This window comes from Acyrthosiphon pisum, chromosome A3, assembly GCF_005508785.2.
Source record: "Acyrthosiphon pisum isolate AL4f chromosome A3, pea_aphid_22Mar2018_4r6ur, whole genome shotgun sequence".
NCBI classification, from domain to species: domain Eukaryota; kingdom Metazoa; phylum Arthropoda; class Insecta; order Hemiptera; family Aphididae; genus Acyrthosiphon; species Acyrthosiphon pisum.
In genome coordinates this window covers 6,439,425-6,453,618 of record NC_042496.1, presented here as the reverse complement: position 1 = coordinate 6,453,618, position 14,194 = coordinate 6,439,425, and the positions used below count along the sequence as shown (strand labels likewise).

The following is a 14,194-nucleotide window of genomic DNA, read 5'->3' as shown; positions in this document are numbered from 1 at the left end:
TTAGTATAATAACAAAATATAAATATTATGCTGCTATACTTAATAATTGCAACAGTTTTATTTTTTTTGGTGACGAAAAACATCAATGAAATACTATATAAACAGCATTAAACACTATCTATATAGTTTTTAACTTTTTTTAACTTAATAAAATTAAAACAATTGCATATTAACTTTTAACTTAACTAACTTAACCAACAATTAAATTCGCACTATAACTTTTTTTGATTAACACATATTAACTTAACTTAGCTGAGTTTAAAAAATCACAAGCTCGTCTGACTTTTATAGTCTATAGTACCTAACTAAACTAGTTATTTTTTTTGCGGAATCTACTGTTTATCAGGTAAACGGCCTATATTATTTGAAGTATAATATTTTCCACAGTAATTACTTAATCTTAAAAGTCCACTTCTGTTAGATTCTTGATTTTTATAATATATTATATTGAATTGAATTCTTAGTTTTTATTACATTCAATCTTAACTTTTGTGCAGATATTTTTGTTCCAAAAATAATCAAAAACACTTAAATAATATAACATTCTATCTTATTTAAGCGTAGGTATAATATACTTAAACTATATAAATACAATTCTCAAAGATTTTGGTTATAAAATATTGTATATTTTAAAAGTTACACCCGTTAATAAATTATAATAGTATGTACTATGTACCCATTCAGAGAAATACCTATTAGAACTCTTTTTACATTGAGGATTTATTTTTCAACACAAATAAATATGCACTTAAAAGTTAAAACATGTATGTTTGGTGAAGTTGGTGTTCTTGTTAATCTACTATTTAATGCACATACGATAATATACCTTCACATCATCCACGAAATGCGAAGTAAATAAATAATGGTTCTATATATACACATAATACACATGGCCACATAGGTCAGGTTCACGATATCGCTATAATCACTAGGTATAGGTAATATTATCATGCCGTCCTTGGCTTTTTGTAAGGTGGAACGTTGTACTCGTGTGCATATGCACTCCACGTCTGCTTGACCATATCCGATCCCTTCTCGGCTACCATTATGACTGGCGCCATGGGATTGCAGTTGGGCCCGGTGGGGAACACAGACGCGTCCATCACCCTCAAGTTGGCCACACCGAGTACCCGGAGCTCCGGGTCGACCACCGTCTCCGGATCGTCGATCGGTCCCATTTTGCAAGTTCCCGAATGGTGGTTCTCGGGTTTCGTGTCGGTGACCACCACGCACGCCCAGTACGCGTCCGTGCCGTACACGTGCTGCGCGCATCCCTGATATGGCGTAGTGTCCGGTTGCATGTCCCACTTGCTCAACGCCCGCGTGTCCATCAGAGCCAACACGACCCGTATGCTTTCCACCATGGCTAGCACGTCCCGTGGGTCTTGGAAGTAATTGGGCTGGATGATCGGGTCATCCAACGGATTGCCAGTCCGCAGCGCGATGTAGCCCTTGCTCCTTGTCAACAGGTACGTTGGTCTGGCCCACACGTACGCCCTCGAACCCTCATACTTGCGGTACGCCGGACCATCTGGATCCACGGGGATCTTGTCACAGTTGGGTGCCAGACCATCGAAGTACACCTGTGCATCGGGTACCTAACAAACGTAAGTATGTATATTATTGACCATTATTCGACACCTATCTAAATTATATCAAAAAACTATAGATTATATTGTCAATCGTCAAATTGGTTTTATGTAGTGATGCACACATTAGAATGTCGACAAACGATCACCGGGAGTTAGTCATTGCCACTCTTACACGACGATCTAACCAATTATACCTAAACAATTATTACTCACCCCGTCGACTGAGTATGAGGTGGTCAAAAATCCTGTGGTCTGTGTGAGTCCCGTGCTGGCCAGTGGGCCGGTGCGCGTGGCCAAGAACTCGGACACCGCGTCCATGGTCAGGTAGTGGGCCTCCTCTGACGCGTTCACTGTGGCAGCGACGCTGACAGATACATGGTGCTGCAGGTTCCGACCGACCGGCAGATCCTGGAAAACAGTAACACCAGCCTGGAGCAGTTCCTCAGCCGGTCCAATGCCGGACACCAGGAGCAAGTGCGCGGAACCGACCACACCCGCCGACAGGATCACCTCCTTCCGGGCGCGCACCATGTGTTCACCGTACTGGTCCACGTACTTGACACCCTGCACGCGGCTGTTTAGCTTGTTCAACACCAACCCGGTAACTCTGCTGTTGATCTTCACGAACAGGTTGGGCCTGTCGTGGGCAGGTCGCAGGTACGCTCGCGAAGTGCTCATCCGCAGACCACCGTGCACCATCACCTGAGCTATGGAGAATCCTGCGGATAACCCAAAACGATAGATTAATCTCACAGCCGTGTTAAAAAAAAAGCATATTTAAATATTTCCCAGCTATAGTAACATCATGATGTAACACTTATAACAAGTAACAACCTGCGTATTAACATTTTTTTATTAAAAAAATCCTCAGTATTTGGAGTGGGTGATCTGACTAAAGCGATTTTTCAAAATAGGATTGTACATTATATAATATTATATACATATTACATATATATATATATATATATATTATATTTGGCATCACATTTTTACATTCTCTCAACACAATACGCATTACGCACAATAGCGTATTATATAGGTACGGCTGTATGAACTACCAGTGTATATTACCGTGTCGGATTTGTTTGAAAACGTACAAAAAAATAAACCCAATGTTCAACTACACAACGCGTTGCTATTCAGTGCACCACCGCTAGCTAAATATATATATTTTCATCGATAGTAGTTGTGTTTATAGTGTGAAATTCTGTGATGAAATCAACCAATAAACTGTTTATAATAATACATCATCATGTATATCGTAGGTGTTACTTAAATGTCTTGTCAAAAACCATTAGTACCCCGTTAGACGTACACTGTATAAGTAGAGGTAGAACTGTAGAAGTACAGACAACTCAGTTACATAGGTACGTGTATTAAATGTGTTCATTTCCTCTGGCACGATAGTAATAAACGGGATAAATACTTAAGACATCTCTTATTATGACATACCTATAGGTATTTAACTTATTTTCCGTCAAACTATGACTGCACGTACGTTTCGGAATTTCTAATGCGAATTCATCGCTACGTATAATATATTTCATAACCACTATATAATAAGTACCAAAAACACTATCAAAATATTCTCGCTATACCATATTATAATAAAATACGTGATAATGTTACCAAATATCAATTAATTAAAAATAATCCAATATATTGAGTTTTTTTTATTTCCATGCCGGTCGGTTGTTCCTCTCCCATAATACCCAAGTACATTAAAGCCTCCCTCCCAATAAAACATACTGATTTAATTGAATTAATTAAATAAATAGTACATTTTTTTATAAATCAATAAAATGAAATGTTAACCATTATACTAATTACTATAATATAGTGTATGACTCATAGGTATTAGATTAAGTTTTACATTTAATAATGCCAATTTATATAAAAATGTATATCGTTAAAGCGAGTAAATATAATAATATATTTCATTATTTCAAATTAGATGTGAACTAAATAAGTAACAACCCTACTCCCTTACCCATCTACGAGTTTCTATCATGACTTATTATACAAATTTGTGTCGCCATTTACAAACTGCAACTAAAATATCTAAATTAAACACGCCAGCCACAGTTAAGGAATCTTGAACGTTCGCATATTCATGTACTAAAATAAAAGAAATAGATTTAAATTATTGGTATTATAATGATTTTTGGTACGAGAGAAATTGCCGCTTTAGGACATTTGACATATATATTTCGATTCATTATAATGCTCGGAAATGAATTATAAACCTAATTCTGTGATTTTGTCTTGTATGTATATTGAACATGCAATTCTGGTCACGACCATGTCAATTGGCTACAAATTTGTTTTGAAATTTACAATTTTTTTTTCTTTAATGATATTTACCATAATAAGTTGTAACTTGTAACATTATAATTTAATACGAAATAATATTTTATACTCATCAAAATAATTGTAAAACGTTAAGTTATTCTATTCAAGGTTGCATTGTGTATCAGTGTTAGAATTGTATACGAACTTGAATAGTCTTACATTATATTAACATACATTTTTAGTGGTTCAGAAAAACTTCGATATCACCCAATTTTCAACTGATGATCTCAATTATTAGATTTTAAAATATTTAAATAGAATGGCAATGCAACAAAAATCATAAACCCGTTTTGAATATATCACTATATAGGACAGGTATAATACTGTCGACTATGGACACAATTCCAAAGATAAAACCTACGCGTATTTCTCCGTCCTGGCAAGACGTACCGTTATTATTTGGCGATTCACATAGTATATAAACTCGTATCAATGGAAAAAAATAAGGCACTGTGTATCTCGACAAACTACTTTTTATAAAACTTTCATTAACCGTTTTTATTATAAATATTATAGTACATTTTAATTTACAGATTAGAATATAATGTTTATTTTATTTAGACATCATTTTTAAATATTAATAAAAACCAAAAAAGTATTTCCCCTAAAATATATATAATTATATACATAGTATGTAATATCCTCATAGCACGAAGTTGATCCTTTAACGGAAATACAATAATTGGCGCTTTGGTGGTTGGGATTCAGCGTACAAATTCCGACAGTATACTTTATTATTAACCGTGTAACAAATCATGGCATCGGATTTGGGGAAATCAGGTTTTACACCATTTGGACTACAGCAAGGCATCACGAGCACGTACAAAATAATCGATTACCATAAACACTATTTAGGCTTATTTCGAAATTATAATAATACCAATAAGAACTACTCCCCCCCCCCCAACACATACACACACACACACACACACACACACACGCGCGCGCGCGCGCGCGCGCAGACTATATTATTACATAGAAACGTTGTCATTACAAAAGTTTAAATTCTTCCAAAATAATATATCCAAATACCTACAACTCTGTAATGATATCGTTTTTACTTTATAAAATATTTTTACCTTGACGGACGTCTCACTAATAAATACAGAAAACGTGATAGGTAGTCCGTAGTCACTATTTCAATATATTGTACGTACCTGTTTGATTGTGTCCGTTGAGGTCACCGGTCCTGTAGCCTAGTTCGACGCCGGCCTGCACGATGGACTCGGCCATCTCGGGATGGTGAGCGAACCGCTGAACGGTCACGGGGCCGTCGAACCCGTGGTACTCGGGCTCCACCATGTCGGTGTCCATGTTGCGCTCGGACTTCTTGAAGTAAGGCAGCACGTCGTCGTAGCCCCAGCCCACTGCCCCCGATTCGCGCCACCCGTCGTACACACGCCGGTGGCCCCTCGAGTACATCATGCCCGTCATGGCCCCCGTGCCGCCCAACATCTTGCCCCTTGGCCACGCGCATATTCCGCCCGCGCCCAGGCACGCGTTACCCTGTGGCTCGGTCAGGTACCGCCAGTCCAGCTCGGTGCCCATAGCGGCCGACGCGAACGCCGGCACCGACGTGGCCGACGGCTCCTCGGGCCCGGCCTCCAGCAGTCCCACCGTCCAGCCGGCCACCTCGCTCAGCCTGGACGCTACCACGGAACCGGCCACGCCACCGCCGACCACCACAAAGTCCAGTTCCTCCGGATATACTGGACCGGCCGGGAACTGCCGGCGCCCGGTGGCCCGACGGCACGGGTCCGTCACCGAGCACTGTGACCGGATCACCAAGTCCACCAAAGACATGAAGAACGCCAGGCCACCGGTGTTGCCACACGAACCGGACAGGAACGACGAGTCGGACCACGAGCACTCGCAACTTCCGCCGGAAGACTTCATGATCGACAATCCTGCGAGTGATGTGTAATTTATTATAATAACTGTATTATGGTTTGTGCGTGTGGCACCAATTTGAATTTGAAAAACCGATATTTACGCACAAACGCGGATGCGGATTGTAGCACACGCTCGGACGCGGGACGCGTATGTCGTGATTTAGGTGCCAGTTCTGTAGTATAGCAGCGAAACGAGTCGAGTTACGACGACGATCCGAATATAATTATCCGACGCAGTCATTTCAGTCGTAACCGAAGGCTCCGAACATTTATTCTACACTGAACTCGATATCTGGTCTTGAAAAATATATTAATAGATTGAAAATATAATATATCGACTTGGCGCTTAGATGTCCCGTGGCCAATCAACTTTCTCTATTGTTTCAAGCCCAGTAGTGTAGTGTTATAATCATAATAATCTGCAGAGTGGGTATATAAGAAAGTAAAAACGCATAAGGAGAAAAACAGTTTTTTTTTTTTTACTTTCGGATATCCTATGCGAACGACTAACTAGTTCTCTAGAAACCAGTTTTGAGCACATGTATGAAAAATAGGCTTTTAAAAAAAATATGGAGCGTGATCACGGAACCCCCAAAAAATGCAATTCGATCAGTGTGAATCTTCGTGGTTCCATTAGTAAAATATATGCATTATTACATTCTCAAATACCGCTTTAAAATTAACATATTTGTAGAATGTATTTATTATTATAATATCATAGCACACATATTGTACTCAAATAATTCCCACATAATAAAGTACTGATTTCAGTAAACCTATTTACTTGAAAAGTTACAAAACATTCATAATACTTGACTATTTTCAATAAATATAATATTTTTAATTATTATTAGTTATTACAAATACATAACAAATAGTTTACACACTTAAAACCAAACTATTAACAATTTATAATAATACTATTAAGTTATAAGATATTATGGTATTTATAATATAAAATAATAATTTACTAAAATTAATTTTCAAATCATCCCTGACGATGTTAGTGTCCGAGATAAATAATGGTATTAATAAAAAGTGTGAGCAATTAAAAATTATATACGATTTACAGATGTTATACATTTTATGTTACCATATATACATCTTAATAATTATCATATTTTAATTAGTAAAAATGTATTTACTTATTAATGTAACTGACCAATACAAATTTCATCCGTATTAATAGATAGGTACCAAAGGGCCCATTAGAGGGTGCATGGGGTTGAAAATGCACCACCTCTAGACAAATGTGAAATGATAGTAATTTTTTTAATTGTAAATAATAAACTTATACATGACGTGTAAATCGTGTATCTATGTCGTATATCTATTTTCTGTTATTTAAAAAAGCAATTTTGTTGGTTCTTAGTTTTTTTTCATGATGTTGTCACCCCTCTAGATTCTGATTAATGGGCGCCCTTGGTAAGTACACAACCAAAATTATTGAGATAATAATCGTGGATACTGGTTAGATATAGGTACAATAAATGTCAAATATAAATATCGATAGTAATTTCGTCATTTAAATTCCGTGTTTATAAATGTATTTATCAAACAGGTTGACCCGATATTCAGAAATGTTTGGACAGCGGCCTACCACCATCTTCTGACTGTCTTCTTGATATACCGTGTCTTAAATGTTTGCGTGTGTCCGGCCCAATCTTCCTTGATCATGTCAGACGCCTTTTCCGCGATCATAATCGTTGGCGCGTTGGTGTTTCCGTTAACTATCGTAGGCATTATAGACGCGTCAACAACCCTTAAGCCCCTGATTCCCCTCACCCTCAACCGCTCATCCACCACGGCATACTCGTCGTCCTCCGGACCCATCTTACACGTGCCGACTGGATGGTAAATTGTCATCGTGTAATGACGGGCCTGGCATTCCCAGTATTCATCGGACAAAAACTCGTAACACTCACACCCTGGCGTGGGGATGTCATGTAAAGTGGTGTTGATCTTGCTCATGGCTACTGTACGGCTAATAGCATATCCAATTTTGGCACCCTCTACCATGGTTCTGACGTCCCGTGGGTCGCTGAAGTAGTTAGGCACGATTTTCGGCGCCGCGTACGGGTTAGAACTTGTAATCTCTATGTAGCCTCTGCTGTGCGGCCTCAGCACCAACGGTGCTATCGTGAATGCGTCTCGGTATAGTATAGGTTCAAAAACTTGATCGTAGTACTCGTCGGTGATGCCCACATCTCGTTTGTTCAATAGACCACCATCGTCGTTGTCTGCGGCTGTTGCCATAAACAGCTGAACGTCTGGCCAATCGAAATCGTCGTTGTAGCTGTAACGGAAAAAATATAATATAAAATAATAATAGCTTTTTATCTTTAATACTCAAACCGAAAGCTCGCTCACCACGTGTTTACAAAACCCATGGCTTCACCAAGTGGTATCCTGTAGAGTGGCCCCATTTTGTCCCGGAAGAATTGGATGAATGAGTTGAGCGTCAACACTCTCGGCAAAACTATACCCAGACCGAGGGGGTTGGATTCATCGGGTGAATCGAACAAATATGTGACCCCACCCATCGCAATGTGGTCTTGCAGGTTCTGCCCCACACCGGGTATGTGTTTGGTGATTTCGACACCGGCCTTACGTATCTTATCAGCAGGCCCTATACCGGACAACATCAACAGGTGGGGCGAATTAATTGCACCCGCCGACAGTACCACTTCTTTCTCGGCCCTCACCAGGGTCGGTATTGTCCCCAGTTTGGATATCAGCACGCCCGTCGCTCGGTCGTTTTCGATCACGATTTTTAAAACATGCGTGTGTAAGCTGATGTGAAGGTTTGGACGATCTTTGATTGGCCTCAAAAAAGCTTTGGCCGTACTGCACCTTAACCCGTCTCTTAGAGTTCCTAAAATCATATGTGTCGCCAATTTTACAAATCATCTTGTCGTATACTCGTATATTCTGGTCAAAGCATTTTAATGTGAAAATTAAACACTGACATGAATAGGTAATAATAAATATTGGAAATATACAATATATTTTTCATCTGGTACCTGCCGCATATAATTATACTATAATAGTACCTTGAGATCGTGTAAATCCTGTTTGGCTGTGACCATTTATATCAACTTCATCATAACCAAATTCCTTGGCGGCCTCCAAAAAATTGTTCACGATCGGTGAATGCGACCGGAAATGCTCCACGCTCAGGTATCCTCCTGTGCCATGGTATTCGGAATCCACGAGCTCCGGTATCCTCATGTCCTGGGACTTGATGAAGTACGGCAACACGTCCTCGTAACCCCAGCCCTCATTGCCGGCGTCTTGCCATGCGTCGTAGTCCTTCCGGTTGCCTCTGACATAGAACATGGCATTCAGGACACTGCTGCCCCCGATGACTTTGCCTCGGGGCCAGCTAGATTGATTCCCGTTGAAGCCCAAGCAAGATGAATCACTGGGTTCGGTTTTATACTGCCAATCAACAGACGTGCGCTGGAGGGAAGGATACAGCAATGGTATGTCTGACAATGCCGGTTCGTCAATTCCGGCCTCTATTAATAGAACCTAACAAACAAGAACGATTGTTGTTACTTGTTAATTGTTATAGTATTCGTTTACTTTCTAGATACCTTTTTTTTCATTACCTACGATCGATTCATATATCGCATATATATGCAACTATATACAGTATTTTAAATTGTATTTTTACCAATTACAAATTGTATACGATTATTGTTTCAATAATAATTTAATGCATTGGTAAAAAGAAAACGATATATTTATTACGATGGTTTTGAAATTTTTCTATTCTAAAATATCTGTATCATTTATAATTTGAACAATTATTATGTAATGTTATGTTAACACTACATTTTATAATAAGATGATTTAAATATTATAAATTTCGATTTCACAGTTATACTTTAATAATATTTGTACCTCTATGTAAATAAAAAATGTAATATAGATGGGTATAAATTTTGGTGATAATTGATGAATTATAATATTAAATTGTAATAAGTTAATTTACAATATTCTATACATTTATAGGACTTTATAATATTTTATTGTTAAATAAAATAACGTTTAAAGGGTTAATTAAAATACAATAAATTTAACTTTAATAATTTAATATATTAAGTTCTTATGTTTATCATTTGATATTATAACTATTAGACTTTTAATAAATATAATTAATTTAAAAAAAATTTACTGAAGCTTAAATTATTTTTACAAGAAATAAAAATACAATATTTCACTGTCTTATCGTTTAACATAATTGTTATTTGTACATATTAAATTACTGTTAAGACAAATAAAAATAAAACCAAGAATTATTATCTCATACATTTATATCACTAATTGTTATCATTGCTCAGTATGAAAGAGTAATGTCTATGAACCGAATAAATTCACTATAAATATTTAACAATAAAGCAAATTTTAAAAATTACACAATATAACCACTAATGAAAAGAATAATATCAATAAAAATATGTTCTACCTTTACCTAATGTTATTTAAATGTATAGATTATATAGGGTTCAATTGTGTGGATATCTCAACAAAATCAAATAATATTGAACACCCGAAATTGTATTTACATTAAAGCTACAAGATATTGTTTGGGCTTGGTGTCTACCTATCCCTATTATATTTTTACAAAAAAAACTTTTAAGAATCATACCGTCTGATAAGTAATAAAAATATAAATTTAAACAAAAAGTAATAAATTGAATTCGATATTGTATTATAAAAAACAATCATATTATGCGTCCTAATCGTACATCTTAACGTAAACGATAGGTTAGTATAAAATATACCTTTTTTTATTATATAATATACTTAATATCTTTAAGAAACTTTAAAAAACCTACTTCAAAATCACATTAAACAATCACACAACGCAATGTTTAAAAAGATAGGTACGCGTTGACATTTGACACTAGGCATATAATATACACTACCTACCTATATCAGGCATAATACGACTCGGGTTCCATTTTGTGATTGTGGTGTTTCGTTCGACCATTAAAATCACTAGAAAAATATTTTATCCGTTCGATAATCGTATTGAAAATATAAACATAAGTATTATTTATTATAGTATGTACATATTATGTACCCTACACGAAACTGATTGCGATGGCGTCAACTGACAGTTAACCGGTTTCGTCATAATATAATTACAACTATAAATGACAGGTTACAATATTAAAATATCATAAGTTATAACTTATAGTTTATAAAACAATAATATACAGTTATTTGAGTATTTTTCGCACTTTTTTGATATTCACCGTACCTATTGTAATTTATTACAGTAGTCACTGGTCAGTAATATATTTTAAGTCGTTACTGCCCTACTAGTTAATCACTTCCTTTTAAGTTGAACAGTGTTTTCATCCTACCTCTCATCACATATTCAAGATTTTTATAATTGCATCAAATTTACTTATTATTTTCAATTTTTCAGAATGTAAATTTTCATATCAATTTAATTATTAAATAAAAAAAAAAAGATTTCCTCAACCATTTCAAAACTATTTTGACACCAGTTATAATAATAATGCCATAGCGAGAATTCAATTTTAATTTTTTATTGTTTGTTGGCCATCACATGTGCTCTCATTGATCGTTAATTAAGATCATCGTTTTATAGATTCTTAAACAATGTTACCTACCTAACATGACGGATTTTTACACGCAATCAGTTATTACAATTATTATTTAAAATTGTTTGGTTTTTTATTGAAGAACTTTTTTGCTCAAACAACAACAGCATTCTACAGACATTATGATTATGAGGGGTCGTTATAACGTTATTTCATTACCGTCCAGTTGGCGTTCTCGGACAGGCGATTGGCTATAACGGAACCAGCGGAACCGCCGCCGATCACCACGAAGTCGTACTTGTCCCTGATCTCGGCGATCCGGCGGTCCGTCAGCCGGTGATTGACGTCCTCGATGTCGGGCCGGAAGAACAGTATGGCCACGCGGATGAGCATTATGTAGCTGACGCTGGGCCCGTACGACATGGCGATTCGGGCGGCCAGCCTGGCCGTGAACGGGTTAGGCGCCATGCGCGACGGCGGCGACCGATAAATGGACACTGCCGGTGGCGAACGCGCCGGCTCGCGCGTGTCCCGCGGCCCGCGCGGGAATCAGGACGCACGCACAAACACACGTACGCACACACGTGAAATTCGGACGACGATGACAAACGAAATTATTTGCAATAATTCGGTTAGCGATGTGCAGACGACCGACGGACCGATAGTGACATTATCGCAACGACCGTCGTCAAAATACCTATATAATAATATGTATACCTACCGGAACAATGCGGTATTATAATGTTATTATTGTTTTTTTTTTCAGGTCTGTACTCCACGTCACCACATCCAGTCATGTGACAAAAATAATAATAATTATTATATTATACCTATCAACAAAATGTTTTCACACTCCATCCAGTCGATGTTAGTTGTTTTTTTCGTATTCACACTATATGACAATCGTATAATATTACACGCAATGATAACGCATAATGAACGTACTCGTATATCTATTAAATATTTCATGTATATTTTATTTTCGGCCACCCCACAGGACCTTTATGCATCGAATTCAGTATTTCGATACCTAACGAAACTGTCATTATTTTATGTCTGTACAATAATATAGTCTGGTGAGGGTTTTAATCTTTGTGCTATTAGTGAACTTTATGGATCACGTCATAGTGCCCAAAAATATATATTTTTTTTTTTATCGAGACCTGACTGGTATCCATCACGTCATCCCGGAAGCTATAGAGTGAATTGAATTATTAGACACGGACTTATGATCTATAATTTATATAACATTTAATGCAAAACATTTTTAATCTTAACTCTGATTGTGATACTTAGGTATTGAGATTACAGTGACTTTTACTTGTGATATTGATTAATTATAAACAGATATATGGTATGTGTTACTGTGTTAGTACGCCACACGAAATAAATAAATCAATTAGTGAACTCTAAAATACAAAATTAAAATGTTTGATTTTGAAAGTCAATATCTCAAGTGTGTATTTTAGATATATCTTGAATGACTTGAATCCATCTATCTTTTGTGGATTTTGTCAAATTTCATCCCAACTATTATATTATTATATATCGTGTGCTATAGTTATGTTGTATGTTTAAGATAGGTTTGACTCCCAAAACTTGTCCCACCACTACCACCTTATTTATGTACGTAAACATATTTAACTGTAGACTCAAAGTTGTTAAAAACTTTATTATTATATTGATTATTTTTCAAATAATTATCAAATTCAGTGTTGGTCGTCAATTTAAAAAAAAAAATGTATTTGTGTTCTTATAATTTAGTGCACGTGGATATTGTATATAGTACATACGTTGAACCGTGGAGAAACGGCGTTAGAATCTATACTTTGATGGTATATTTGTTGTACGCAGAGTCTGGTCGAATGGAACAAATTTAATAACCATATACCTAACTGTGTAATAATAGGTAAGTAAATAGGTATATAACAGGACAACAGGTGTTCAATAACACGAGTTATATAAGATTTTATTTTTCGTGTAAAATAAACAATTACAGAGTGTAACATTTTATCGATTATAACTTAGTATCTTATATTGAATTAATTACTGTAAATCCTAAGGACTGTGAGTCGAAAACATATAATACTATAGTAGGTACGTTGAAGTGTTATTAAAAATTTGATAGCATGAATCGTAATAAAACATAAACAGAAAAAAATTGTCATAATATTACACAAAACAAAATTTTTTTCTACAAATTCTGAGCGATTTTGTTGTGTAATCATAATATAGTTAAATATTTTCCATATAAATTATAAATATAATATAAGCATAAACACTTTATGCAATTCGATTCGTTATACTATAAAGACATAAAGTATAAGCGAACGATTAAAAAGAAACTTGCTCAATTTATATTATAACCTATAACTAAATACATGAAATAAGTTTGACATATTATTGTACATGTATACAATCTATATAATAATATTATTTTTACATAATATATCACATAATATTATATTATAGTAACTATAGTCTATAATATTAATAATCGAATACCTCGTGTACTACTAAAATCAAAACAGTGTCATCGAAATCAAATGTTTATGACATTGTGGTGAAATGCTAAAACAGATAATTTAAGAAGTAGATATTTCTTAGCATGTCTTTTAAATTTTGATTATTGTAATTACACGAAGCTCTCTGCAGTATTAACTTTTTACAGTCACAAATATTTTTTAGACTATACAATTTTATTTTATTTTATATTAAATATCTTAAGACTTATATATTATAGATGAATAAGGTTGACTCAGTATTCAGTGTT

At 35.8% G+C, this 14,194-nt stretch overlaps 2 protein-coding genes across 3 annotated transcripts; both read right to left on the bottom strand.

Annotated features, from left to right (window-relative positions):
• Window positions 1-604: 604 nt before the first annotated feature.
• Window positions 605-6,138, bottom strand: LOC100162717 (glucose dehydrogenase [FAD, quinone]). 2 transcript variants are annotated; one of them, XM_008188650.3, is made up of 4 exons: window positions 5,942-6,138; window positions 5,102-5,851; window positions 1,806-2,311; window positions 605-1,598 (listed from the first exon to the last, which is right to left on the bottom strand). In XM_008188650.3, exons 2-4 carry the CDS (start codon window positions 5,838-5,840, stop codon window positions 948-950), a joined length of 1,896 nt encoding a protein of 631 aa, XP_008186872.1. In that variant the 5' UTR covers window positions 5,841-5,851; window positions 5,942-6,138; the 3' UTR covers window positions 605-947. The 2 variants fall into 2 exon arrangements, with proteins under 2 accessions (XP_008186872.1, XP_003247112.1); XM_003247064.4 differs by having other exon boundaries at window positions 5,102-6,137.
• Window positions 6,139-6,655: 517 nt separating this feature from the next.
• LOC115034395 (glucose dehydrogenase [FAD, quinone]-like) lies at window positions 6,656-12,116 on the bottom strand. The gene is made up of 4 exons (XM_029491186.1): window positions 11,641-12,116; window positions 8,890-9,370; window positions 8,207-8,711; window positions 6,656-8,132 (listed from the first exon to the last, which is right to left on the bottom strand). Exons 1-4 carry the CDS (start codon window positions 11,887-11,889, stop codon window positions 7,433-7,435), a joined length of 1,935 nt encoding a protein of 644 aa, XP_029347046.1. The 5' UTR covers window positions 11,890-12,116; the 3' UTR covers window positions 6,656-7,432.
• Window positions 12,117-14,194: the final 2,078 nt, after the last annotated feature.